Source organism: Peromyscus leucopus, chromosome 7, assembly GCF_004664715.2.
Source record: "Peromyscus leucopus breed LL Stock chromosome 7, UCI_PerLeu_2.1, whole genome shotgun sequence".
NCBI lineage: Eukaryota > Metazoa > Chordata > Mammalia > Rodentia > Cricetidae > Peromyscus > Peromyscus leucopus.
In genome coordinates this window covers 51274058-51298339 of record NC_051069.1, presented here as the reverse complement: position 1 = coordinate 51298339, position 24282 = coordinate 51274058, and the positions used below count along the sequence as shown (strand labels likewise).

At 41.8% G+C, this 24282-nt stretch overlaps 2 protein-coding genes across 4 annotated transcripts; both read left to right on the top strand.

The window, feature by feature from the left end:
* Positions 1-739: 739 nt before the first annotated feature.
* On the top strand, positions 740-1942 carry LOC114695191 (protein SET-like). Its single transcript, XM_028872412.2, has one exon. The coding sequence runs from the start codon at positions 740-742 to the stop codon at positions 1724-1726; it is 987 nt and encodes a 328-aa protein (XP_028728245.2). The 3' UTR covers positions 1727-1942.
* A 3005-nt stretch (positions 1943-4947) lies between these two features.
* On the top strand, positions 4948-23812 carry LOC114695190 (zinc finger protein 778-like). Of its 3 annotated transcripts, none has more exons than XM_028872411.2 (6): positions 4948-5301; positions 14954-15042; positions 15692-15818; positions 18230-18301; positions 18961-19043; positions 21218-23812. In XM_028872411.2, the coding sequence occupies exons 2-6, from the start codon at positions 15010-15012 to the stop codon at positions 22526-22528; spliced, it is 1626 nt and encodes a 541-aa protein (XP_028728244.1). In that variant the 5' UTR covers positions 4948-5301; positions 14954-15009; the 3' UTR covers positions 22529-23812. The 3 variants fall into 3 exon arrangements, with proteins under 3 accessions (XP_028728244.1, XP_037063621.1, XP_028728243.1); XM_037207726.1 differs by lacking the exon at positions 4948-5301 and adding an exon at positions 13423-14034; XM_028872410.2 differs by lacking the exon at positions 4948-5301 and having other exon boundaries at positions 14795-15042.
* Positions 23813-24282: the final 470 nt, after the last annotated feature.

Below are 24282 nucleotides of genomic sequence, written 5' to 3'. Positions count from 1 at the left end.
TTAAAAGATTGAAATCACTCTTTGTATCCTATCTGACCACAATAGGGTAAAACTTAAAATGGACAGAAAACAAATCTTTAGTAAACACACACACTCATGGAGATTAAACAACTCATTACTGAATGACGAACAGGGCAAATAAGTGGAGGGTTCTAGCAGGCCTGGGCATAGCACACCCAGGCCAGAGCACGGCAACCATGGCACCAACAGGTTTTGCCTTTTACCCTTCTCTCTCCCTTCCTAAACCATTGGATTACATTCCTGATGCCAGTCACCAAGGTCTGTTCCTTTATTTGGCCACTTTCTTATGCCTGACTCATTCCTGAGACTGATCACCAAGATCCAACTGTCAAAACATCAAAGTCCAACCATCAAAATTCATTATTTTGACTACACTAATTGAAATACCCAATCAGAACTTACTCATCCCAGCTCATTCTAACACAGACTTCCCCTTTTTCCCTCTTAACACAAAGCTTCTGTCCAATTCAGATCCAGCCACCTTGTCTCTGCTTTGCTTAATAAAGGATTGCTTTGTGTTTGGTTTGTGCTTGGATATTGGTGTTTGGGTGTGGTCTGTGCCTAAGCCAGGGTCCAGTGGGAAGCATCCTGCAGTACTCAGGTCCCTTCAATAAGAAATCAAAAAAGAAATTTAAAATTTTTCTGGTACTAAATGAAGATGAAAACACAATACAACAAAACTTCCAGGATAAATTGAAAGCAATGAATGCTGAAAGAAATGTACAGCTCTAAGTGCCTACGTTTAAAAAAATCAGAGAGTGAGTTCCTGCGAGTTCCTTCCTGCTGTGAGCATCGGGCCGCTGGCCTCTGGCTCCTGGCCTCTTCCCCTGTGCCATGGCAATCTGCGCTCCTGCCTCAGTCCAAGAAACCCAGATCGGCTCCTGCCCCGAAGCTGGAGGACAAGTCGGCCTCTCCCGGGCTGCCGAAGGGAGAAAAAGAACAGCAAGAAGCAATTGAACACATTGACGAAGTACAAAATGAAATAGACAGACTTAATGAACAAGCCAGTGAGGAAATTTTGAAAGTAGAACAAAAATATAACAAACTCCGCCAACCATTTTTTCAGAAGAGGTCAGAATTGATCGCCAAAATCCCAAATTTTTGGGTAACAACATTTGTCAACCATCCACAAGTGTCTGCACTGCTAGGGGAGGAAGATGAAGAGGCTCTGCATTACTTGACCAGAGTTGAAGTGACAGAATTTGAAGACATTAAATCAGGTTACAGAATAGATTTTTATTTTGATGAAAATCCTTACTTTGAAAATAAAGTTCTCTCCAAAGAATTTCATCTGAATGAGAGTGGCGACCCATCTTCAAAGTCCACTGAAATCAAATGGAAGTCTGGAAAGGATTTGACAAAACGCTCAAGTCAAACGCAGAATAAGGCCAGCAGGAAGAGGCAGCATGAAGAGCCGGAGAGCTTCTTCACCTGGTTCACTGACCATTCTGATGCAGGTGCAGATGAGTTAGGAGAGGTCATCAAAGATGACATTTGGCCAAACCCCTTACAGTACTATTTGGTTCCTGATATGGACGATGAAGAAGGAGAGGCAGAAGATGATGATGATGATGATGATGATGATGATGATGAAGAGGAAGGCTTGGAAGATATTGATGAGGAAAGGGATGAAGATGAAGGTGAAGAAGATGAAGATGATGATGAAGGGGAGGAAGGAGAGGAGGATGAAGGCGAGGATGACTAGCACAGAAGACTGATGGATTCCAGCCCTCTTTTTTATTTTCTTTTTATTTTTTAATTTTCTCCAGTTCCTGGGAGCAAGTTGCAGTCATTTCCCTCCCCCTGACCCCTCTTGTGCTCAGTAGCCCTGTTTTTGAGGTCTCTTCTCAACACCATGGTTCTCAACCTATTTTGGGGGAAATACCTTGAACAAAATACAACAGGAAAAGAATCTCCACTATTCTGTTCTAAATTCATTTTTATCCTTTGTTGTCTCAAACTGTGGATTCTACACCACCACTGTGCTCTGTGGGAAAAAAGAAAAACCCTTCGGCCCCCTTGGCTCTGCTGGAGGCTGGGGGGTGCCAGGCCCCTGTGTAGTAGTGCATAGACTTCTAGCTTTTTTCCTTTCTCTGTATATTGGGCTCAGAGATTACACTGTGTCTCCATGTGAATACAGACAGTTAGCATTTACCAACATGTATCTGTCTACTTTCTCTTGTTTAATAAAAAGAAAAAAAAGAAAAAAAGGGGGGTATAGAAGGTCAGCAAGGGTGGGTTGAGGTGTGTGTGGGGGGGTAAGTAGGCATTGTGACAACATGGCTTCTCCTTTGGCATGTTTGATTGTGATGTTTAACGGACATCCTTGCAGTTTAAGATGACACTTTTAAAATAAAATTCTCTCCTAACAATGAAAAAAAAAATCAGAGAGTACAAATAAATGACTTAATGATGCAATTCAAAAATTTGGAAGAAAAGCAAACCAAATGCAAATCCAGTTCATAGCAAGAAATAAGAAAAATCAGAGCAGAAATCAATGAAATAGATTGATTTTATTTTATGTGTGTTTTGCCTGCATATATGTCTGTGCGCCACATGCATGTTTGGTGCCCATGGAGGTCAGAAGAAGGCATCACATCCCCTGGAACAATATAAAGTATCACTGAATCTAAGAGCTGGTTCATTAAGAAGGTAAGTAAGACTGACACTTGGCCCAACTAACCAAAAGAAAAAAAAAAAAAAAGAGGACCGAAATTAACAGATTTAGAAATCAACAGGGAAATATACACTAAAGAAATTCAGAACATTATAAGGGAATATTTTAAAAACCTGTACTTCATTAGGTTGGAAAAACCTAAAAGAAATGGATGATTTCCAGATTCAGCCAAACCACCAAAACTAAACCAAGAAGTCAACAACCTAAAGAGACCCATAACAAATGAGGAGATTGAAATTGTAACAAAAAGCCAGATGGCTTCACAGGAGATTCTATCAGACTTTTAAAGATCTATAGCCAGCCCTCTTAAATTATAGAAAGATGAAAGAAAGAAGAAAGAAAGAAAGAGAGGAGAGAGAGAGAAAGAGAGACAGAGAAAGAAAGAGAGAGAGAAAGAAAGAGAAAGAGAGAGAACGAAAGAAAGAAGAAAGAAAAGAAGGAAGTAAGGAAAGAAAGGAGGAAGGAAGAAGAAAGAAAGAGAAAAAGAAACAGAAGCCCTCCACAATTCCTTCTATGACCCAATATCACTCTAATATCAAAAACAGATAAAGACCACAACAAAAACAGACTCAACAGAACAGAGACACACAAAAAAAAATGCTCATTAAAATACTTGCAAACAGAATAAAGGCATACATTTAAAGGGTTACGCATGTATCTATCTAGAGAGATAGCTCAACGGTTAAGAGCACTTATTGCTCTTGCAGAGGACCCATGTTCAATTCCCAGCACATGCTGGTTCACAACTGTGTAAACTCCAGTTCCAGGGGATGTGATGCCTTCTTCTGACTTCCATGGGCACCAAATATGCATGTGGCGCACAGACATATATGCAGGCAAAACACACATAAAATAAAATGCATAAATCTAATTTTAAAACTTTAAAAAACATTTTAAGAGTATTATATCAGAGCAAATTGGCTTTATCCCTGAAATGCAGGGATGGTCCAACACATACAAGTCAATAAATGTAATAAATCACATAAATGGACTTAAAGACAAAAGTCACACAACCACCTCAATAGGTGCAGGAAAAGCCTTTGACAAAATCCAGCAGTCTTTGGTAGCCTTAGTAGTCATTTCTTGCCCTGTGTGTGACCTAATATCTTTGTGACTATTAAGTCTGTACGAACAGCAGTAGCTTCCACTAAACAGAGGATTTAGATTGTATCTGATGTCTATGGAGAAGATTTTTCTCCTTTTTCTGAAACAGACCTACCTGATGTTTCCACCAATGTATCTGGGATTGTGCTTGTTGTGGGGTATCCACCAGAGAAGATTGCTCGGACACAAGTTTAAGCCAATTAAATGTCTTTATTAGCCAGCTGGTGACTACACTGGGTGGTCAAGATCCCAGTATAACCCCAAGGCTTTCTCAGCATGAGTTTTTTTTTTTTTTTTTTTTTTTTTTTTTTTGGTTTTTCGAGACAGGGTTTCTTTGTGTAGCTTTGCGCCTTTCCTGGAACTCACTTGGTAGACCAGGCTGGCCTCGAACTCACAGAGATCTGCCTGCCTCTGCCTCCCGAGTGCTGGGATTAAAGGCGTGCGCCACCACCGCCCGGCTCAGCGTGAGCTTTTAAGCACCATGTTGACATACTTCACTTAACAAGAACAGTTAGCCAGAAGCAGAACTACAGAAGCCAAAAAGCAAGGTTATTACATTTAGAAACTTTCTCGTAACTATAGATTTTGATGGATTAGGCCTTTGTTTTAGCAGGTGGTGCTGTCTACATGCTGAGTTTTACAGCCTGAACGATACTTCCATCATGGCGTCAGCTGTGCTAAGGTCTGTTACATGCTTTATAATTTTCTTTGTTCTGTTACTATTATTTTGTGAAAGAGTAACCACATTTGCATGTGGAATTGGGGATAACTTCAAATCTGTGTTCCTGGACCATAGTCACTCATATTTGGCTCCAGAATCATCTCAGTCTCTCTGCCTCACTATGCAGGCTAGCCATGAACTCACAAGAGATCTGCCTGCCTTTGCCTCTTGCGAAAAGGAGCGAGACATAGAGAGAGATTTAAGATTTAAGTCAGACGGGGTGAAGTTACGGAAAACTGTGAGCCGCCACCTGGGTGCTGGGATCAAACCTGGGTCCTCAACAAGAGCAACCCTCTTAACCCCAGAGCCATTTCTCAGCTCCAAGAACTCCATCTCGGTCCAGGATGGCCGAGACCCGAATCTCCCGGGCTACACTCCAGAACGGAAGGGGAAGTGACGCCACATAGGCCCCCCCCCCCCAGCGATGGCTGCATCCTGTAGTTCGCAGTGCCGTTCTCCACCTCTGGTCCATCTTTACTCCTAGGGAGTCGCGGAGGTGGAGGCGACGGCGGCCGTGAAGGGTCAGTTTAGGGCGTGGCTGTGTCCGCGAAGGCCCATAGCGGGGCCCGGCGGGTCTCACGTGCACCGCGCCTCCCTCCCTCCGCCGCTGTGAACGCTCCCCGGCCTCCCAGGGGCTTGCCGTGGGCTCGGCCCCCTCTGCAGAAAACTCCCCAGCCGCCTTGCAGATTAGTCAGTCTTCCAGGGGACGGAACTCCGCCGCTGGCATCGCCCTGCAGCCGCCGCCTCCTCCGCGCGACCCAGCGATCGTGGAGCTCGGGTGAGCGCCGCGGGCTGGGGTTTGTGAAGGAAGCTTCCCACGCACAGCGTGGCTTTGTCTTGACATCGGCGGTTTAACTCTGTCACATGACACTGGACGTTGGGGTAGAAAAAGTATTCTTAGGTGTCTAGGAATAAACATTTCTGTTTGGGAGTGAATGTGAATGTTTATTTTTTTTTTTTTTAATTTTTTTTTTGGCTGCACGGGAATTCGCTGTGTAGACGAAGTTGGCCTCGAACTCGTGGAGATCCTTCTGCCTCTGCCTCCATAGTGCTTGGACTAAAGGCGTGCGCCACCACACCCCCCTGAATGTTTATTTCTTTAATCGTTGCTTTTCTTTTCCCCTTCCTTCCTTTTCCTTGCCTTTCCTTTCTCTACTCTCTCATTCTTTACCTCTCCCCTTGACTTTACTGCTAGTAAAACTGCTCATTCAGTGAGCCACACACCCCCGCCCTGAATATTTTGTACATAAATGTAGATACTGTGTGACCAAGGCTTTCTGCTGGTGAAAGCAAGAGTACTCCGCCCTCTCCGTGTGAAGTTCCTAGACCTGTGCATCCTTAGAAAATTTCAAAACAGGAATTCCCCTGCCTCAGAGGTCAGAGAACAATTTGCAGGAGTTGGTTCTCTTTCCACTGTCTGGGTGCTGCAGCTCAAACTTGGGTTTTATGGCTTGGCCTTTACTCACCCATCCACCTCCACGGCCTCTGTTTGTTCTTTGAAATAGGGTCTCACGTAACCCAGGCTGGCCTCAGCCTGCTGTGTAATTGAGGAACTCCTGCTCCGCCAGCCTTTACCTCCCAGGTGTTGGGATTTCTAGTGTCTAGCACCATGCCTGGCTCTGTAGTAACTTTTGAAGAGTTTTACATTCTTTAAAAAATTTGCTGTTTCTAGTCGAAGTCTCATGGGATGTTTAAAAATGCCTGTGTTTCTTCCTCTTTCTTTTTTATTTTTTCTATGTACTTACAATAGCTCCAAAGGAGAGGTTTGTAAACTGCAGTAAAAGTTGGTGGTAAGTAGCGTATGCTTCTTGGGCCACATGGTCAGGAATTACTCACTTCTGCTTTGGTAACTGTGTGTCTAGTCACTCTGTGAATGTTCTGGTCATGAGCCACAACTGTTTCTCAAAAGCAGAAGAGTTCATCTTTAAAAGAGGGCATGGTGCCTGGAGTGTGTGTACCCCAGTGGTATGGAACTTACTTGGCAAGCCTGAGCTCTGAGTTTAGCCTCCAGACGCAGATACACAAAAGGCTCAGGATTGCTTTAAAGTACCAAGAACGCTCAGGTGTTGTCTGGCACTTGGACATCTTTGCATCTGCTGAATGATTCAGATCAGGACTTGAAAACCTTGCGTTATATGCTTTAAAGCTTTATATTTATGGGCTGGGGGGATGACTCAGAGGTTAAGAGCACTGACTGCTCTTCCAGAGGTCCTGAGTTCAATTCCCAGCACCACATGGTGGCTCACAACCATCTGTAATGAGATCTGGTGCCCTCTTCTGGTCTGCAGGGGCACATGCAGGCGCAACACTGTATATATAAGTAAATCTTTAAAAACATTTGTTATTCTTGCATACATGTGTATGGTGGGTGTGGCTGTGCGTGTGCCATAGCACACACATGAAGGCCAGAGGACAACCTTATGGAGTCCATTCTTTCTTTTGTGGGTTCTGGAGATTGGATGCGGGTCTCCAGGCTTCTGTGGCGAGCTCCTTTGCCTGCTGAACCCCCTTCTGCTACAGCTGTCCTAACTTGTTCTGGCCTGCACTTGAAACTGGGGGCCATAGAGGTAGGTGACTGCAGATGTGTTAAAACACATTCAAATCCTGGAAATGCTACACTCCAAAGTCAAATTTCTGTAATGTCTCGTTTGGGTTGGTATGAGGAGCAATAACCTAAATGAAATTTTCAAATGAATGTCTTGACTACAGCACTGAACCTTTAGAAAATCTCACCCCTAAATCTTCCACACTTTAGATTTTTTTGGTATACTTCCATATTTGTGTGTGTGTGTGTGTGTGTGTGTGTGTGTGTGTGTGGTGTGGGGTTGTTTTTTTTGTGTGTGTGTGTGTGTGTGTGTGTGTGTGTGTGCAAAGATGCCACAACAGACATGTGGAGGTTAGAAGACAACTTGCAGTCCCCCTACTATTTTGAATCCTGGGGATTGAACTCAGCGGGCAAGCAAGTACCTCACCTGCTGAGCCACCTCACCAGCCCCCCTCCCACTCCTGCATGGCTGGGGGTGGGGGAGAAGTGGGTGGTACGGTTCCTTTGTTTTATTTTTGAATAAAATCTCTTTATGTAGCTTAGAGAGTCTTGAATTGACGATCTTCGTGCCTCTGTTTCCTTAGTGCTGGGATTACGGTGTGTATTACCATGCCTCCTTTCTTTTGAGACAGGGTCCCACTATGTATCCTGCCTGGAGCTGGATAAGTAGATGATGATGGCCCGGAACTCAGATCTCTGCCTGCCTCTGCTCTCCCCCCCTTTCACATGCCACTGTCCCAGCTGTCCCCCCCCCCCCCCGTCACATGCCACTGTTCCAGCTGTGCCCCCCATCACATGCCACTGTCCCAGCTGTGCCCCCCCCCCCGTCACATGTCACTGTCCCAGCTGTGTTATCTCTTATAAAAGTTTTTGAGTCATTGGATCCAATTAACACAATGCCACCATAGTTTACCTGTGGGCTGCTTCATGCTCTGTCAAGTCTTCTGGGGACTGTTATGGTATAAACCAGGAGAGTAGACAGATAAGAGGGATGGTGATATAAAGATACACTATTTATTCATCTTGTCAGGCCAATGCGACCTGCTTTCTGTTCATTACAAACTAGAAAGGGGAAAATAACATTGACCCTGTCAGTATACGCCATATTGACAGTCATTTGAAGATGTGTGTGACGGCAGAGGCCAGTAATTGCAGTGACTCAGAAAGTGAGGCAGAGGATCACAAGGCTTGCCTGGGCTACATAATGAAGCCTTGTCTCAAAAAAAAAAAAAAAAAAAAAAAAAAAAAAAAAAAAAAACAATTGGTATGACCACCTGCTTGTTTTCATGTAGCTAATGGTTTTACTTCAAGACCCAGGGACCTTTACACTGGCCAATGAAACCTTCCAAAGGTTTAGTGCAGTAGGTCAGGTGAAGACAACAATAAGTTGTGTTGGATGGGTTAAGTAGCATGATTGCTAGTTATATCAAGTCTTTCATGTTGGTATTCAATTCTAAACTTCTCAGGGGCACTTTATTACATCTGGTTTATTGTACATGAGGGTAGAGACTTCCAAGACTCCCCAATTATTTCTTTTTTGTTCAATTTCTCTCTTTTATTTTTGAGATTGTAATTTACATCATCTCCTTTCCTTTTCCTTCCTCCGAACCCTTCCATATGCCTTTTTCTTGCTCTCTTTCATATTTATTGCCTCTTTCCATTAATTCTTGTCACACACATAAATATCAATGCATGGTGTCTTCAGCAATAGGGACTCCTTCAATCTCTGGGGGGCAAGCAAGGGTAATCGCAATAGCCTGTATGTTTTAGAAGTCTCTTGGACTGCCCGACCAGCAACTCAAAAGAGGACTTCTCATGCCTGGTATTAGGTTTTTTGTTAAGTGATCTTAAGTTCTTGAAGGGAACATTGTCAGCTCAGATGAGAAATTTTCATTTTAACTATATATGTATATTTATACAGACTTATGTGTATTATAGGTTTTTCAAAGTAGATAGTTAATAGTATGATTTCTTACAACTTTTTCAGATATCCTTACTATTATTTTACCCTTCTTCTGTATTTTCTCCTTCCTGCTTCCTAATTAAAGCCCCTCCCCCATTTTTCCTATTTCCCATTTCAGATCAATCGTACTGTGCTATTCTCCTCTCTGTTACTACCCCACTCTCCTGACTCCAGCAATGGTCCTTTCTACTTCCCTGGTTTCCACAGCTACACCAGGTTGTGTGTTTACATCTGAAGATTTGGAGCTAAGAGCCTCAGGTGACAGAGAACACGAGATGTCTGTCTTTCTTGGTCTTGAGTAACTCACTCATTATGATCTTTTGTAGTTCCATTCATTTACCTGCAAAGTTCATGATTTTATTTTTTCTTCACAGCTGAATAGTATTCCATAAGATATACGTACCATATTTTCATTATCCCTTTATCAGTTGAAGAACATTTATGTTGTTTTCAGTTTCTAGTTATTGTGAATAGAGCATCAGTGAACATGGTTGAGCAAGTAGCAGATGTTGAGTTTTTTGGGCATATGCTAAGAAGTGGTATAGCTGGGTCCAACTATAGATTTATTTTTAGCTTTTTGAGAGTTCTCCACACTTGAGCCAGATGGTGGTGCATGTCTTTAATTCCAGCACTTGGGAAGCACTCGCAGGCGGATCTCTGAGTTTGAGGCTGGCCTGGTCTATAGAGCAAGTTCTAGGACAGCCAGGGCTACACAGAGAAACTTTATCTCAAAAAACCAGAGAGAGAAAGATTGATTGGTTGACTGGTTGGTTGGTTGGTTGGTTGGTTGGTTGATTCTCCACACTGATTCTTGTAGTGGCTGTACCAGTTTGCAGTCCCCCCAACAATGAAGGAAGGTTCCTTTCCCCCACACTCTATTCAGCATTTGTTGTTGGTTGAGCTTTACTGTCAAAGTTGTTTTGATTTGCTTTTTCCCAATTGCTAGAGATGATCAACATTTTTGAAACTTTGTTTGTTTTTCTTTTGAGAACTCTGTTCAGGTCCCAGGCCCTATTTATGAATGGGTCATTTGTGGGGGTTTTTGTTTGTTTTGTTTCTTTCTTTTTCTTTTCTTTTTTTCCCTTTTTTTTTAAAGCTCTTTATATATTCAGGGTATTAATCTTCTGTCAGATGTACAGTGGGCAAAGATTCCCATTCGGTGGGCTTCCTCTTTACCCAGTTGATGATAGTTTGTTTTTCGAGACAGGGTTTCTCCATGTAGTTTTGGTGCCTGTCCTGGATCTCGCTCTGTAGACCAGGCTGGCCTCGAACTCACAGAGATCCACTTGGCTTCAGTTGACTATTTCTTTAGCTGCACAGGAGCTTTTTAGTTTTGGCAATTGTTGGATTTAATTCTTGGGCAAATGGAGTCCTACTCAGGAGGTCTTTTCCTATGCTTATATGAATGATATAGGGTAATAATACCTATGTTTTCTCCTAACAGTTTCACTATTTCAGGTTTCAGGTGTAGGCCTTTGATCCATTTGGAGTGAGTTTTTGTGCAAGGTGGTAGATATGGGTCTACTTTTATGCTTCTACATGCGGACATTCAATTTCCCCAGCACCATTTGTTGAAGATGTTTCTTTTCTCCAGCTTATGTTTTTGGTATCATTGTCAAATATTAAATGCTGAAGTTGTGTTTGGATCTTTGATTTTGTTCCATTGGTCTGCATGTCTTTTTTTAATATAATTTTTTATTTTTATTTTATGTACATTGGTGTTTTGCCTGCAGGTATGTCTGTATGAGGGCATTGGATCCCCTGGAACAGGAGTTACAGATGACTATGAGCTGCCATGTGAATGCTGGGAAGTGAACCTGGGTCCTTGGGAAGAGCAGCTGGTGCTCTTAACCGCTGAGGCATCTCTCCAGCCCCTCTACATGTCTGTTTTTGTGCCAGTACCATATTGTTTTTATGACTGTTGACTCTGTGTTCTGTTTGTTTAAGATTGTTTGGCTATTCAGGGTCTTTTGTGGTTCCATATGAATTTTAAGGTAGTTTTGGTGTTGGTTTTTTGTTTTTTTGTTTGTTTGTTTTTCTATTTCTGTGAAGAATGAGAAGGGGATTCTTCAGTTTTTGAGACAGGATCTTGCTATGTAGCTCCAGTTGGCCTGGAATTTGTAGTAATCCTTCTGCCTCAACCTCCCAAGTGTATGATTGTGTGGGCTACCACACCCAGCTCTGTTTGCTTCTTCATAAAAACCTCCACTTTATATGTCAGACAGCTAATTGAAGGGATTCTGCCAGCTGCCAAGAACGTCTGTATTCTAGTTACGCATGTAGAAAGTAGGAAAATAACCACTGGGTTGGCCTGCTCTTCAGTTGGTCCATCTGTGAGGTAAGACGTGTTAAAGGTGAGCTGGAGCCTGCCAGTGTAGCTCAGCAGTGGCGCCTGCCCAGCATGGACGGGATGTGAGCACTATGCCAAACAATAGCAATAACATCAAAAAACACCAGTCAGTCGGGACACGTAAAACTATAGTTCACCCGGGTATGGCAGGACTTGAGAGGCAAAGGCAGATGGATCTCTGTGAGTTTGAAGCTAGCCCGTTCTACATCTCAAATTCTAGGTTGTCTTAAACAACCCACCAACAAACAAACCAAACCTTTAGAAATACTAGCTTCAAGCTAGGTATGGTATTGCATATTTGTAATTCTAACACTTGGGAGGTGGAGACAGGAGGATCAGGAGTTAAAAGTCATTCTCAGTCTTATAGCAAGTTCAAGGCTGGCCTGGGCTACGTGAGATTTTTGTCTCAAAAAAAAAAAAAAAATCCTGACTTCATAGAAGTGATCAGCAGTAGTTGTGGAAGTCACTGCTATATTATATTGTACAGCACAGGTCTCAGCTGTACTTCTGAGCCTGTCGAGGCAAGAATGACAATCACAGGAGATTAAGGCCAGGTGTGGCTGCACATGCCTTTAATCCCAGTACTTGGAAAACTGAGGCAGGAGAATCTCTAGTTCCGGTCTTAGAAAATAAAACATGACAGACAGAAGATGAGAACTTTGCAACAACGTCCTGCATTCAGTCTAAATTCACCACTGTGTAACTGACATATTGAAGCAGTTACTTGCACTGTCTAGACCTGTTTTTTCATTATGCCTACTGTGAAGGGTCGGTAAGGCAGTTAAATAGGTTTATATAGGACCAGCAAGATGATTCACCTGGTAAAGGCATTGCCCCATGCCAGATGACCTGGGTTCAATCCCCCAAATTCATATGGTGGAAGAAGAGAACCAAGTTTTCCCTGACCTCCACATGTGCAAGGTGGACACTCCTCTATATGCAAAATAAAATGTAATTAGTTTTAAAAATAATAATCAACTAGTTTATATATAAATATAGGTATATTGCATGTTCACACATTGGTCTTCAGTAAATGACAGTGTTATTAATAATACTCCTATTACAAGGTGCACTGCCAGGCTGGAGACATGGCCCAGTGGTTAAGAGTACTATCTGTTCAATTCCCAGCAACCATATGGTGGCTCACAACCATCTGTGATGAGATCTGGTGCCCTCTTCTGGCCTGCAGGCATACATGCAGACAGAACATTGTATACATAATAAATAAATAAATAAATCTTCAAAAAAACAAGGTGCATTGCCTTTAGTAGCTTTTACTTACATCATATGTGGAAAGTGAGCTCATGTATGATAATGAACTATTGCTTTTTGATGATTGGTAGGAGCAGGCTCCTGATAACTTTATTCAGATAAAGTATCGAGTTTCACCATCTCTTGAGATAACTAAGTGAGGTTGCCTTAGCATGGAAAAAGGAGTATGTGGACAATTCCACCTTCAGGATGGCAACTGCTGATGTGTTCCATGGCCAGACCTGTTGTTCCTTTTCAGGGAATCTGATTTAAGTCCCCTGAATAATAAAGATTCCTATGGTCCCAGCCTAAACAGTCATACTACACTGCTTAGTTTACCTTTTAGTAGACTAGTGAATGCTCATGTTAATTTCCTGTCACTGTGATAAAATTGTGACTGGGGCTGGGATCAGTTGGTAGATCAGTTGCCTAGTATGCCCAAAGACCCTGGTTTCATACAGCACCACATAAACCATGTATGGTAGTGCACACCTGTAATTCCATCACTTGAGAGGTAAGGTAGGATGACTAGGAAGTTTATCCATGGCTGCATATCAAGCTTGAGGCCATGAGACTACATGAGACCTTGTGTCAAAACAAAAAAAAGCTTGACACCAGCATCTTATAAGGGAAAAAGTTTATTGCTCTGAGCTTCAGAGGTTTTCATCTAAGTTCGCTTGACCCTGTTTCTGAGCCTGTGGCGAGGCAGAACATCATGGTGGGAAAGATACTGTGAAATGGGGCTGCTCACCCCACAGCAGCCAGGAAGCAGAACCAGCGAGAGGAAGAGTGCAAATAATAATAATAATAATAATTTCTTTGGGAACACATCCTCAGTGACCTACTTCCTCCATCTAGGTCCCACACCCTAATTCTGATACCTCATAATAGCCCATTAAGTTATGTATCCATAGTTATCAATTGTTTAATCAACTGGTGATCTCTCATGACCCAGTCACCTACCAAAGGAGGTGTACACTGCTGTATTACCAAGCTGTCAACTGTAGGTGAACTTTTTCGTTGGGATTGCTGGCTCCCAAATAACCACAGGGAGACTTCTTATTAATTATGAAAGCCCAGCCAAAAGCTTAGGCGTGTTTTAGCTAGCTCTTATAACCTAATTAACCCATTTCTATCCATCTGTGTGCTGCCCCAGGGCTCATTTGCCTGTCTGTGTGCTCTCTGTGCTGCTGCTTCCACAGCTGGCTGGTGACTCCTGAGGCTCCGCCCTTCTCCCCCAGCATTCTCTCTGCCCTGAAAATCCTGCCTAGCTACTGTCTGGTTAGCTTTTTTATTAAACCAGTCACAGTGACATACATTCACACAGTGTAAGGGAATATTGCACAGTCAACACATGAATCTGTGAGAACATCTCAAAACCCAACCCATAATAATGTGGATGGTAAGTCTGACGCCTTCCTTATATGTGTGTTTTGAAGAGTTCTGTATAATCCTCGTGAAATATATTACTAGGGGAAAATAAAGTGTCACCTCTCTGACTTAAGTTGTCTTCCCTGTAAAATGAGACGTTTTCCCAGTGCGCGGCATGGTCCGCCCACTTGTTTCCTGCTTCTGGGTGACACAGGACTGCAGTGGCATCATGTTTGTGTCTATGGGTGAGTTTCTGCAGGTGTGCAGGATTACATGGGTTTCATAGTAGGGCTGTGTAATGGTTATTGTTAATTGTCAACAGGTTCTAATATCACCTAGGGGACAGATCTCTGGGCACACCTTTGAGATACTATCTAGATTAAGGGTAACCTCTGAGAATGTCTGTGAGGGATTATCTTCATTAGGTTAATTTATGGGGGAAGACCCATCTTAACAAGGATCCCGGACTGTATAAGATGGAGAGTGAGCTGAGCAATGCATCCATTGCTTTTCTGCTTCCTGATTGTGGCTGTGATGTGACCAGTTGCTTTGAGCTCCTTTACTTTCCCACCATGATGTGCTGGGCTGTACCCTGAAACTGTGAGCCAGAATGAACCCTTTCTCCTTAAATTGCTTTTGTTAGAGTATTTATTTATTTATTTATTTATTTATTTATTTATTTATTTATTTGGTTTTTCGAGACAGGGTTTCTCTGTGTAGCTTTGTGCCTTTCCTGGAACTCACTTGGTAGCCCAGGCTGGCCTCGAACTCAAAGAAATCCGCCTGCCTCTGCCTCCCGAGTGCTGGGATTAAAGGTATGCGCCGCCACCACCCGGCTTGTCAGAGTATTTTATCACAACCACAGAAAAGGAGATATGGCAGACAGAATGAGTCAGGATGTATAAGAATTAAAGGCAGCTCTGGGCTCTCATGTCTTTTGTCTTTTCCAGGAACTCCCTGGAGGGACTCAGACTCCGTTCTTGAAGAAAAGATAACGGTAGAAAAGATGGTGGCGGATTGCCTGACAAATTGTTACCAGGTATGTAGGAACTGTGTCTCACAGGTGACATGCTTACCCTACCTTGCAGACACACTTTCTTCAGGGCACACTTTCCAGAGCTTCTGAAACAAATAGAAGCCCCCTGAAGAACTGAGTACCTAGCGGAATTTCTGAGAGAGTGGGGACTCTGATATGGTTGAGGTATTACCTGAAAATCATCCCAGGATTTCAATAATTACTAATTCATCTTGACACTCATGATGCCAAATGCACATTAATTATGTCCAGTTCAGTTATGCTGACAAATGATAAGGAAGATCTAGTGTCTTTTTTTTTTTTTTTCAGTATTGATCTATCACTGTTAAGGTAACATGTACTGTGCTTAGAAGTATATTTAAGAAATTGAGAAAAGGGCTTCCAGTTTGAATATGGCAAGGTCTGTTCACCTGTCAGAGGGTCATTAATAGTAAGTGACTGGAGCATATCAACAAGTTAAGTGTAGGTATGGGCAGGTATTGGGGCCACTAAGGCCTGGGGCAGTCAATGGAAGCTCTCAGATTTCTTTATGGGTGTTGGGTCTCACTTCTTCAACTGTAGAGAATATTGATGCATATATTATTGTTTACTCAAACTGTGTGTGTGTGTGTGTGTGTGTGTGTGTGTGTGTGTGTGTGTGTGTGTGTTTTAGGTCTCGGTAACTTTTGATGATGTGGCTGTGGACTTCACCCAAGAAGAATGGATTTTATTGGATCAAGCTCACAGAGACCTCTACAGAGAAGTGATGCTGGAGAACTACCAGAACCTGGCCTCAGCGGGTAGGACTGCCACCGCTCCCTATGGCTCCTTAGGGAGGAGAAGGATGGTGTATCCTGGGTGTCCTCAGGGATCAGAATGAAATGGAAAGTAGGAGGCACACAGACTGTGTCCTAGTACCATAGTCTATCTGTGGAAGATAAGATCCAAGATTCCCAGTGGATGTCTAGAACTACATGGAACTGAACTGAACATTTTGAGTTCCTTTTTCCTGATTTCACAGATTAGAGATTTAATTTTTGGAAAAAAGATCTCATTGTAATTAAGGTTGACCTTGAACTTGTGATCTTCCTGCCTCCACTTACCAAGTGCTGGGATTATAGATATGTACCATAAACATCTAGCTGGAGAGTAGATTTTAGCATTAGGCTGAAGAGATACCTCAACAGTTAAGAGCACTTGTTTGTTACTCTTGCAGAGGACCCAGGTTTGGTTCTCTGTTCCCAAATAGCAGCTCGCAACCTTACCTGTAAGTTCAGTTCCAGGGGTTGGCTGCCTCTTGTGGCCTCTGGGGCACTGTGTGCACATAGTACACATATACATGAAGGCAAAACGCTCAAACAAGAAATAAAACTCCTGAGCTGGGTGTGGTGGCGCATGCCTTTAATCCCAGCACTTAGAGGCAGAGGCAGGGGATCTCAGTGAGTCGAGGTCAGCCTGGTCTATAGGGTCTATAGGACAGCCAGGGTTGTTACACAGAGAAACCCTGTCTTGAAAAAACAAAAAAAAAAGGAAAGCGAGAGAGAGAGAGAACTGTTAAGAGAAGATAATAGCAACCTCAGCGTGCGGGTTTCCCGTCCACACTTTACAACTTCCCTTTGGCACATCTGAGTTGCCATCACGACTACTGTTGTTTTGAGGCCATTAGTAAAATGAGAGCTCCATGAGCTCCATAAGTGTCGCTATATTGTTTTTTGTTTTGTTTTGAGACAGTCTCATTATTTAGCCATGGATGAACCGGAACTCATTGTGTAAATCAAGCTGGCCTTGAATTCACAGAGATCCACTTGCCTCTGCCTCCCAAGTGCAAATGCTGAGATTAAAGGTCTGTGCCACCATGTCTGGCAAGGTTCACTGTATTGCAACAAGCAAGCTACTCAGAAAGGGGCTGAATGACTCGGAGCAGGTAGCAGATGGAGTGTGGCTTTGATGGGCAAAGGATGATGGCATCCAAGGCAGAACAGAGGAATAGTGTGAGATTCTATAATGCTACTCAAAATGGTGTGCAATTTTAGATCAATCTTTTCTGGAAATTTATATTTAGTATTTCCTGGACAGGTGGGTAGTGTGTAATTAACCACAGACAACGAAACCTTGAATAGGTAGGGGCCACTATGCCTTTTAATTTTCTGTGGTGGCTCGCAGAATGCTGTACCATGTGACTGGCGTCACTACCAGTCACCTTGTTAGAAACATAAATTATTGGATTGACATAGTGGTGCAGAGCTGTAATCCAGCACTTGAGAGGCAGAGGCAGATGTGTCTTTGTGAGTTCAAGGCCAGCCTGGTCTACATAATGAGTTCCAGGACAGCTAGAGCTCATAGTGAGACCCTGTCTCAAAATAAATAAATTTTTAAAAATCAAATTTATTGAGCTGGGAAGTAGCTAGGTGTTCTATGCAAGTCCCTGTGTATAATCCCCAGCACTGCCCTGCCCCCCCCAAAAAAAAAAGTGAGAGAAAGAAGAATATAGAAATGTTGTCATTTTCTTCCTTTGACATACTAAGTCAAAAATTCAGAGTACATCCTACTTATGTGAGTTTAACCTAGATGAATCTGATGCTATGTAGCCTGCTGTTTGAAAGTAAAATTATCTTTGTTTCACTTTACTTTCTATTTGACCTGAAGTATTAGTATTTTCTTAGACTGTACATAATCATCAATTAGGGTGTCAATTCGGCAGTAATTAATCATCAGGGCATAGAAGAGGCAGTATTTGCTTGTTTAAGCTCTCTGAAATAATTGCCCTGTTTTCATTAGAAGCACAGCTTCATGTCCTGGCATGGTAGCACACACCTTTCTTTATTTTTTAAATAATTTATTTAACTTTATTTTGTGTGCATTGGTGTGAGGGTGTTAGATGCCCTAGAACTGGAGTTACAGACAGTTGTGAGTGTTGGGAATTGAACCCGGGCCCTCTGGAAGACAGCTAGTGCTCTTAACCTCTGAGCCATCTCTCCAGCCCAAGGCACATACCTTTAATCAAAGTACTCAGGAGGAAGACAGGCAGTGTTATGTGAGTTTGAGGCCAACCTGGTCTACATATCGAGTTCTAGGACTACATAGTGATACCCTGTCCAAAAACAAAGCAAAACAGAACAGAACAAAAAAAATCAAACAGCTCCTGAATTATACTGACGTTTATACTCTTTTGCATGAACTTCCTCCATGAATGCACTTTGCCTTGTATAAGGATGTGAGGTCATCAAACCCAGTCTGATCTCCTGGTTGGAAGAAGAGGATTTGCACAGAGAAGATCTCCAAGGTGAGTGTTTGTGAAGAATGTGTTTAGAATTAAAGTGAAATCTGCCGGGCGGTGGTGGCGCACGCCTTTAATCCCAGCACTCGGGAGGCAGAGGCAGGTGGATCTCTGTGAGTTCGAGGCCAGCCTGGGCTACAGAGTGAGTTCCAGGAAAGGTGCAAAGCTACACAGAGAAACCCTGACTCGGAAAACCAAAAAAAAAAAAAAAAAAAAAAAAAAAAGAATTAAAGTGAAATCTTTTAAAGATGCATTTGATGGCTTTGTGTGTGGGCCATGTACCTGAAAAGGTACGAAAGCCTCTGCTTCATAGACTTATTTTTTTGGCTTCTCAGGTTTTCCTATAATTTTGCAAAATGATCTATTGTGTTTTATGTTTATGGTCTTATATACTCTTTGCTCAGATCTTTGCTACTTCGAAGCCCTAATAGTATAGTTCTTGTTTGCCATGAGTTTTAATTTTCAAAGAGTCAGTTTGAAATAAAACATTTAAAACTCACATCCTTAGTATAGTCATTTTATTGACTTGGTCAAAATGACCACACTTTTCTTTCTTCTTAGCCAGGTTCAGTGGGAACAATCAAAAAACCTGTATGTCTTTTAACTTTGTAACTGACCATTTATTTTTCTCCAACTCTTAATTTTGTTTTTCTGTTTATCTTCAGAATGGGAAATGCCACTTGGCACCAAAGAGTCAACATTGCGTCAGGATTTTTTGAGGGGACAGACTTCCAATGGAATACAAACAGTAAGATTGGCCAGAGATATTTATTTCCCTCATTCATAGGCAGTAGAGAAAACCAAATAGCATGCACCGGGAGGGAGCAGCAGTGTATCTTAGAAGTATTTTGAATAAAAGGAATTTTTGGGTGTCCCAAACCTATCATAAAACCTATTCTTTAAGAGATCCCTCTGGGGGCTGGAGAGATGGCTCAGCTCTTCCAAAGGTCCTGAGTTTAATACCCAGCAACCACATGGTGGCTCACAACTATCTGTAATGAGATCTGGTGCCCTCTTCTGGCCTGCAGCCATATAATCAGACAGAACACTGTATATATAATAAATAAATCTTTAAAAAAAAAATAAAATAAAATAAAGAGAGAGATCCCTCTGGCCAGGATGGCTCAATGGGTAAAAACTCTTGATTTCAAGTCTGACAACTTGAGTTTGATCCACAGTACCCACATGGTAGGAGGAGAGAATTGACTCTCACAGGTTGGCCTCTTACCTCTTACCACTGCTGTATGCACTCTCCCCTCCAAAATAAATAAATGTAATTTTATTTGTTTATTTTATTTATTTGAGACAGGATCTCACATAGGCCTGGCTGGCCTGGTATTCATTCACTCTGTAGACGAGGAAGACCTCAAACTCAGTGAGATCTACATACCTCACCCAATATAACTAAAAAAAAGAAAGAAATTCCACAAGTACATGGCCCCACATGTGTAACTAGATACTAGCTTTGATATCCTAACAATTATTTTGAGCTTAACCCAAATGGAAACTACTGTTGCATTTTTTAATTTGAAAGAAAACATGGGGCCGGTCTGTGGTGGTGCACAACTTTAATCCCAGCACGTGTGAGGCAGAGGCAGGCAGATCTCTGTGAGTTTGAGGCCAGCCTGGTCTACAGAGTGAGTTCCAGGAAAGGCACAAAGCTACACAGGAAAACCCTGTCTCAAAAAACCAAAAAAAAAAAAAAGGGGGGTGGGGGTCTGGAGAGATGGCTCAGAGGTTAAGAGCACTGACTGCTCTTCCAGAAGACCTGGGTTCAATTCCCAGCACCCACATGGCAGCTCACAGCTGTCTGTAATTCCACTTCCAGAGGATCTGACACCCTCATACCAACATACATTAAGTAAACAAATCTTTAAAAAAAGAAAAAAGTAAAAGAAAAAGAAAACATGGCAGAAATTCTAAACATGCTATAAAAAAGTTAAACATACTTCATAATTCATTCCTTTATCAACAGGAGAGAACAGTGTTGATGATATTAACCAGATTTCTTATTTACCACACTCAGAAAAGATTGGGAATTTTGTAGAAAATCAACACAAATGATAAATACATAAGAGAAGTAATCCGTCCTATTAAGAGAAATGTCTTAGAGTGTAGGCCAAAACTTGGGGTGATAGAGTCCTTCTAAGTACACATTCCTGCATATATATTACTGATTTCTGAGGTTCTTAAAATAATTTCATTAAAATACTGAGGCCAAGCCAGACGTGGTAGTGCACACCTTTAATCCAAGCACTTGGGAAGCAGAGGCAAGTAGATCTCTGAGTTTGAGGCTAGCCTGGTCTACATATCAAGTTCTAGGAGAGCTAGAGCTATTTAAGAGAGAGGCATCTTCTAAAAAAAAAAAAAAGAAAGAAAGAAGAAAAAGGGCAAGAGATCAGGTGTGCTGGCACATACCTTTAATCCAAGCATACAGAAGGCAAAGGCAAGTGGATCTCTATGAGTTTAAAGCTAGCCTTCTCTACATATTGGGCTTCAGGCCAGCCATGGCTACATAGTAAGACCCTGTCTCAAAAATAAAACTATGGGGTTGGAGATATGGCTCAGGAGCTGGAGAGATGGCTCAGCGGTTAAGAGCACTGGCTACTCTTCCAGAGGACCCAGGTTCAGTTCCCAGCACCCACATGGCATCTCACACCTGTCTGTAACTCCAGTTCCCTGGTATCTGACATTTTCACGCCAGTGCACATAAAATAAAGTTTTAAAAAATTATTTAAAAAAAAAATACTAAAATACTGAGGCATCTTTCCAAATTAAAACTGATGGTTCTAGACTTTAGGATAGGAGTCTTGGATGTAGTCAAAATGGCAAAAATAATCATAATTTTTCTGCCCTTACTTAATGGAGTCCTTCAATAGGTCTGAAAATTTTTCTAACCATAAATCATCCCTTTATCAACAGGTCAGAAGCCATAGTGCACAAGAACTCTGTTACTATATACAATGTGGAGAAATCTTCAGTGAGCATTCATATTTCAAGACACATATGAAAACTCACAGTACTTGCAACACTGAACATTTTACTCACTCAAGTCCTGATGCCTCTGTTCAAGTGCACACCATAAAAACGTATCCATGTAAGATTTGTGGAAGAGCCTTTGGACGTTCTTCAAATCTTAATAGACATTTACGAAGTCACACTGGAGAAAAACCCTATGAATGTAAGGAATGTGGGAAAGCCTTCACTACCTACTCAAGGCTAGTGGAACATTTTAGAACTCATACTGGAGAGAAACCATACAAATGCAAGGACTGTGGGAAAGCTTTTGCTAAGAGGTCAGGCCTTATAACACATATATCAACCCATGCTTCAGAGAAGCCCTTTGCATGTAAAGAGTGTGGGAAAGCCTTTGCTTCATCCCCGCGCCTTAGTCAGCATATAAGAATTCACAGTGGAGAGAGACCTTACATATGTAAGGAATGTGGAAGAGCCTTCCTCACTTCCTCATACCTACGGAACCATATAGGAAGAACTCACAGTGGAGAGAGACCCTATATATGTGGAGAATGTGGAAAAGCCTTCCATTCTTACTCAAATCTACGTAGACACGTGAGAACTCACAGTGGAGAAAGACCCTATATATGCAAGGAATGTGGAAAAGCCTTCCTCAATTCCTCATACCTACATAACCATATAAGAAAAACTCACAGTGGAGAGATGCCTCATATATGTGGTGAATGTGGGAAAGTCTTCCATGCTTCCTCATACCTGCGTAGACACTTAAGAACTCACAGTGGAGAGAGACCATGTATATGTAAGGAATGTGGGAAAGCCTTCCTCAACTCCTCATACTTACGCAAACATCTGACCATTCATACTGGAGACAAACCCTACGAGTGTAAAGACTGTGGGAAAGCCTATCGTAGGTACAATCTGCTACATGACCATTTAAAAACTCACACAGTAGAAAAGCCATTTGAATGTGATGTGTGTGGGAAATCCTTTCAATATTTTTCATACCTTACTAAACACATTCGTATTCACACTGGAACAAAACCCTATAAGTGTAAGTACTGTGGGAAAGATTTCACTACTTCCTCGAGCCGAACTGAACATATCCGAACTCACACTGGTGAGAGGCCGTATGAGTGTACGGAATGTGAGAAAACCTTCACTTCATCCTCTAACCTCATTCACCATGTAAAAATCCACACTAGAGAGAAACCTTTTGTTGAGAATGTAGGGAAGCCTACAGCAGACTTTACCTACTAACCAAACACTAGTAACTCCCAGTGAACAGAATCACTTCAGATAGGAAGAATGCCAGAAATCCTTAATCCCTCGTGTCTTGATTCCATCATACTGGAACTTAGAATTTTAAGAAACTAATGTGGAACAGCCCCCATTTATGACAGTTTATTTTGAAAACATGAAAGAACCCATACTCAAGATGTCCCATGAATGTAAGGAAAGAAATATTAAAGCCCATACTATTTCCTAGGAACTTATTATATATGTGAGACTTCACAATGAAGGGAAATACACTGATGTAAGACATGCAGAAGGTTGTAGTTCTGCTAAGTATTTTTAATTCATTTGTTCCAACAGTTGAGAAAACTTTGAAGGTAAGGCATGTTAGAAAGTCACATGAACTTAATCCTCAGTGTTTAGTAAACATTATAATTCATACCCAAGAGAAATCAACTCTATGGAAAGTTTGTCCATGTGCCCTGAAATGTAGTATTGCTGGCAGCAGTAAGGCCTGTTGAATGATATTGTTTCTTTTGAACTCCTGATATCTGTCCTGATATTCCTAGAGTGATATATTTTCTTTCCTCTAAGCACCATTTCATCTTGGTTGTTACAACTTCTGGGTAGCAAGCTGGTGATATGAGGACTTTTGGAATATAAACATGGTTTTAGTATAGTGTAGATTCTCTAGTTGGCTTATCATACTATTAAACATGATACCCTATAATAACTTACAGTAGCTAAATTTCATAATACAGTTCTCATGGTCTTTAAAATGTCCTTGTTCCTCTTTCACAACTTTTAGGTAAAAGGTGATATAAATAAATAAATAAATAAATAAATAAATAAATAAATAAATAAGCAGCAAGCAAGCAAGCAAACTAGCAAAGTCCTTTCCCCAAAACACATGAAGCTGTGAATCCATAAATGGATCAGTCATTGATGAAGCCAGAGCCCTCATGATCCAGGTATCTCTTATATCCCACACTGTGAACACTACAGCCCTGGGGACCAAGTCTTCAGTATATGAACTTCTGGAGTACATTTCAGATACAAATCATAATACAATACAATCCCTCCCAGGTTCTGGTAATTCCTCAAGATTACAAATAGCTCAAATGCTTGGAACATATGTTTTATGGTCATTTTAAATTTGTGGTTGTTTTCTGTGTGTGTATGTGTGTTGGGAGTGGGATAAGCATGTGTGTCACAGTGCACATATGAAGATTAGAAGACAACTTGCAGGAGTTCAATCCTTTTACCATGTGGGTCCCAGGGATAAAACTCAGGTTGTCAGGCATGGCTTGGCAAGCACCTTTACTCACTGAGCCATCTCACTGGCCCATACTTTTCATATTCAAAACAATCGGAGGCTGGAGAGATGGCTATGTGGTTAAGAAAACTTGCTGCTATTACAGAGGACCAGAGTTTATTTCCCTGCACTCACATTGAGATGTACACAACTGCCTGTAACTCAAGCCCCAAGGCATCAGACTCCCTCTTTTGGTCTCTGGATACCCATGTGCACATACAGACACATAAATAATGAAATCTTCTTAAAAAGAAAATCAACCAATCCAGAGTCCCAAACCCTATTCTTTTCTGGGAACCCACCAAGCCTGTATGTCCCATGTCCTAAATCAATGTAGATCAAAGCTGAAGAGGAAAAGGCATCATCTATATTCTTACTCATTAGAATTATTCAAAGTAATTGATCTTAAAAAATTTTTTCCAGCCATGCTTTTCCTTCCTGGCAGAAATTTCAGTAAGTATTG

Bases quoted from the DNA above. Each gene is read 5' to 3' on its own strand.
- LOC114695191 (XM_028872412.2), top strand. From the start codon at position 740: ATGTACAGCTCTAAGTGCCTACGTTTAAAAAAATCAGAGAGTGAGTTC.
- LOC114695190 (XM_028872410.2), top strand. From the start codon at position 14,821: ATGCGCCGCCACCACCCGGCTTGTCAGAGTATTTTATCACAACCACAG. The intron at 15,043-15,691 runs GTATGTAGGAAC...TGTGTGTTTTAG, and splicing joins GCCTGACAAATTGTTACCAG to GTCTCGGTAACTTTTGATGA. The intron at 15,819-18,229 runs GTAGGACTGCCA...GCCTTGTATAAG, and splicing joins CCAGAACCTGGCCTCAGCGG to GATGTGAGGTCATCAAACCC.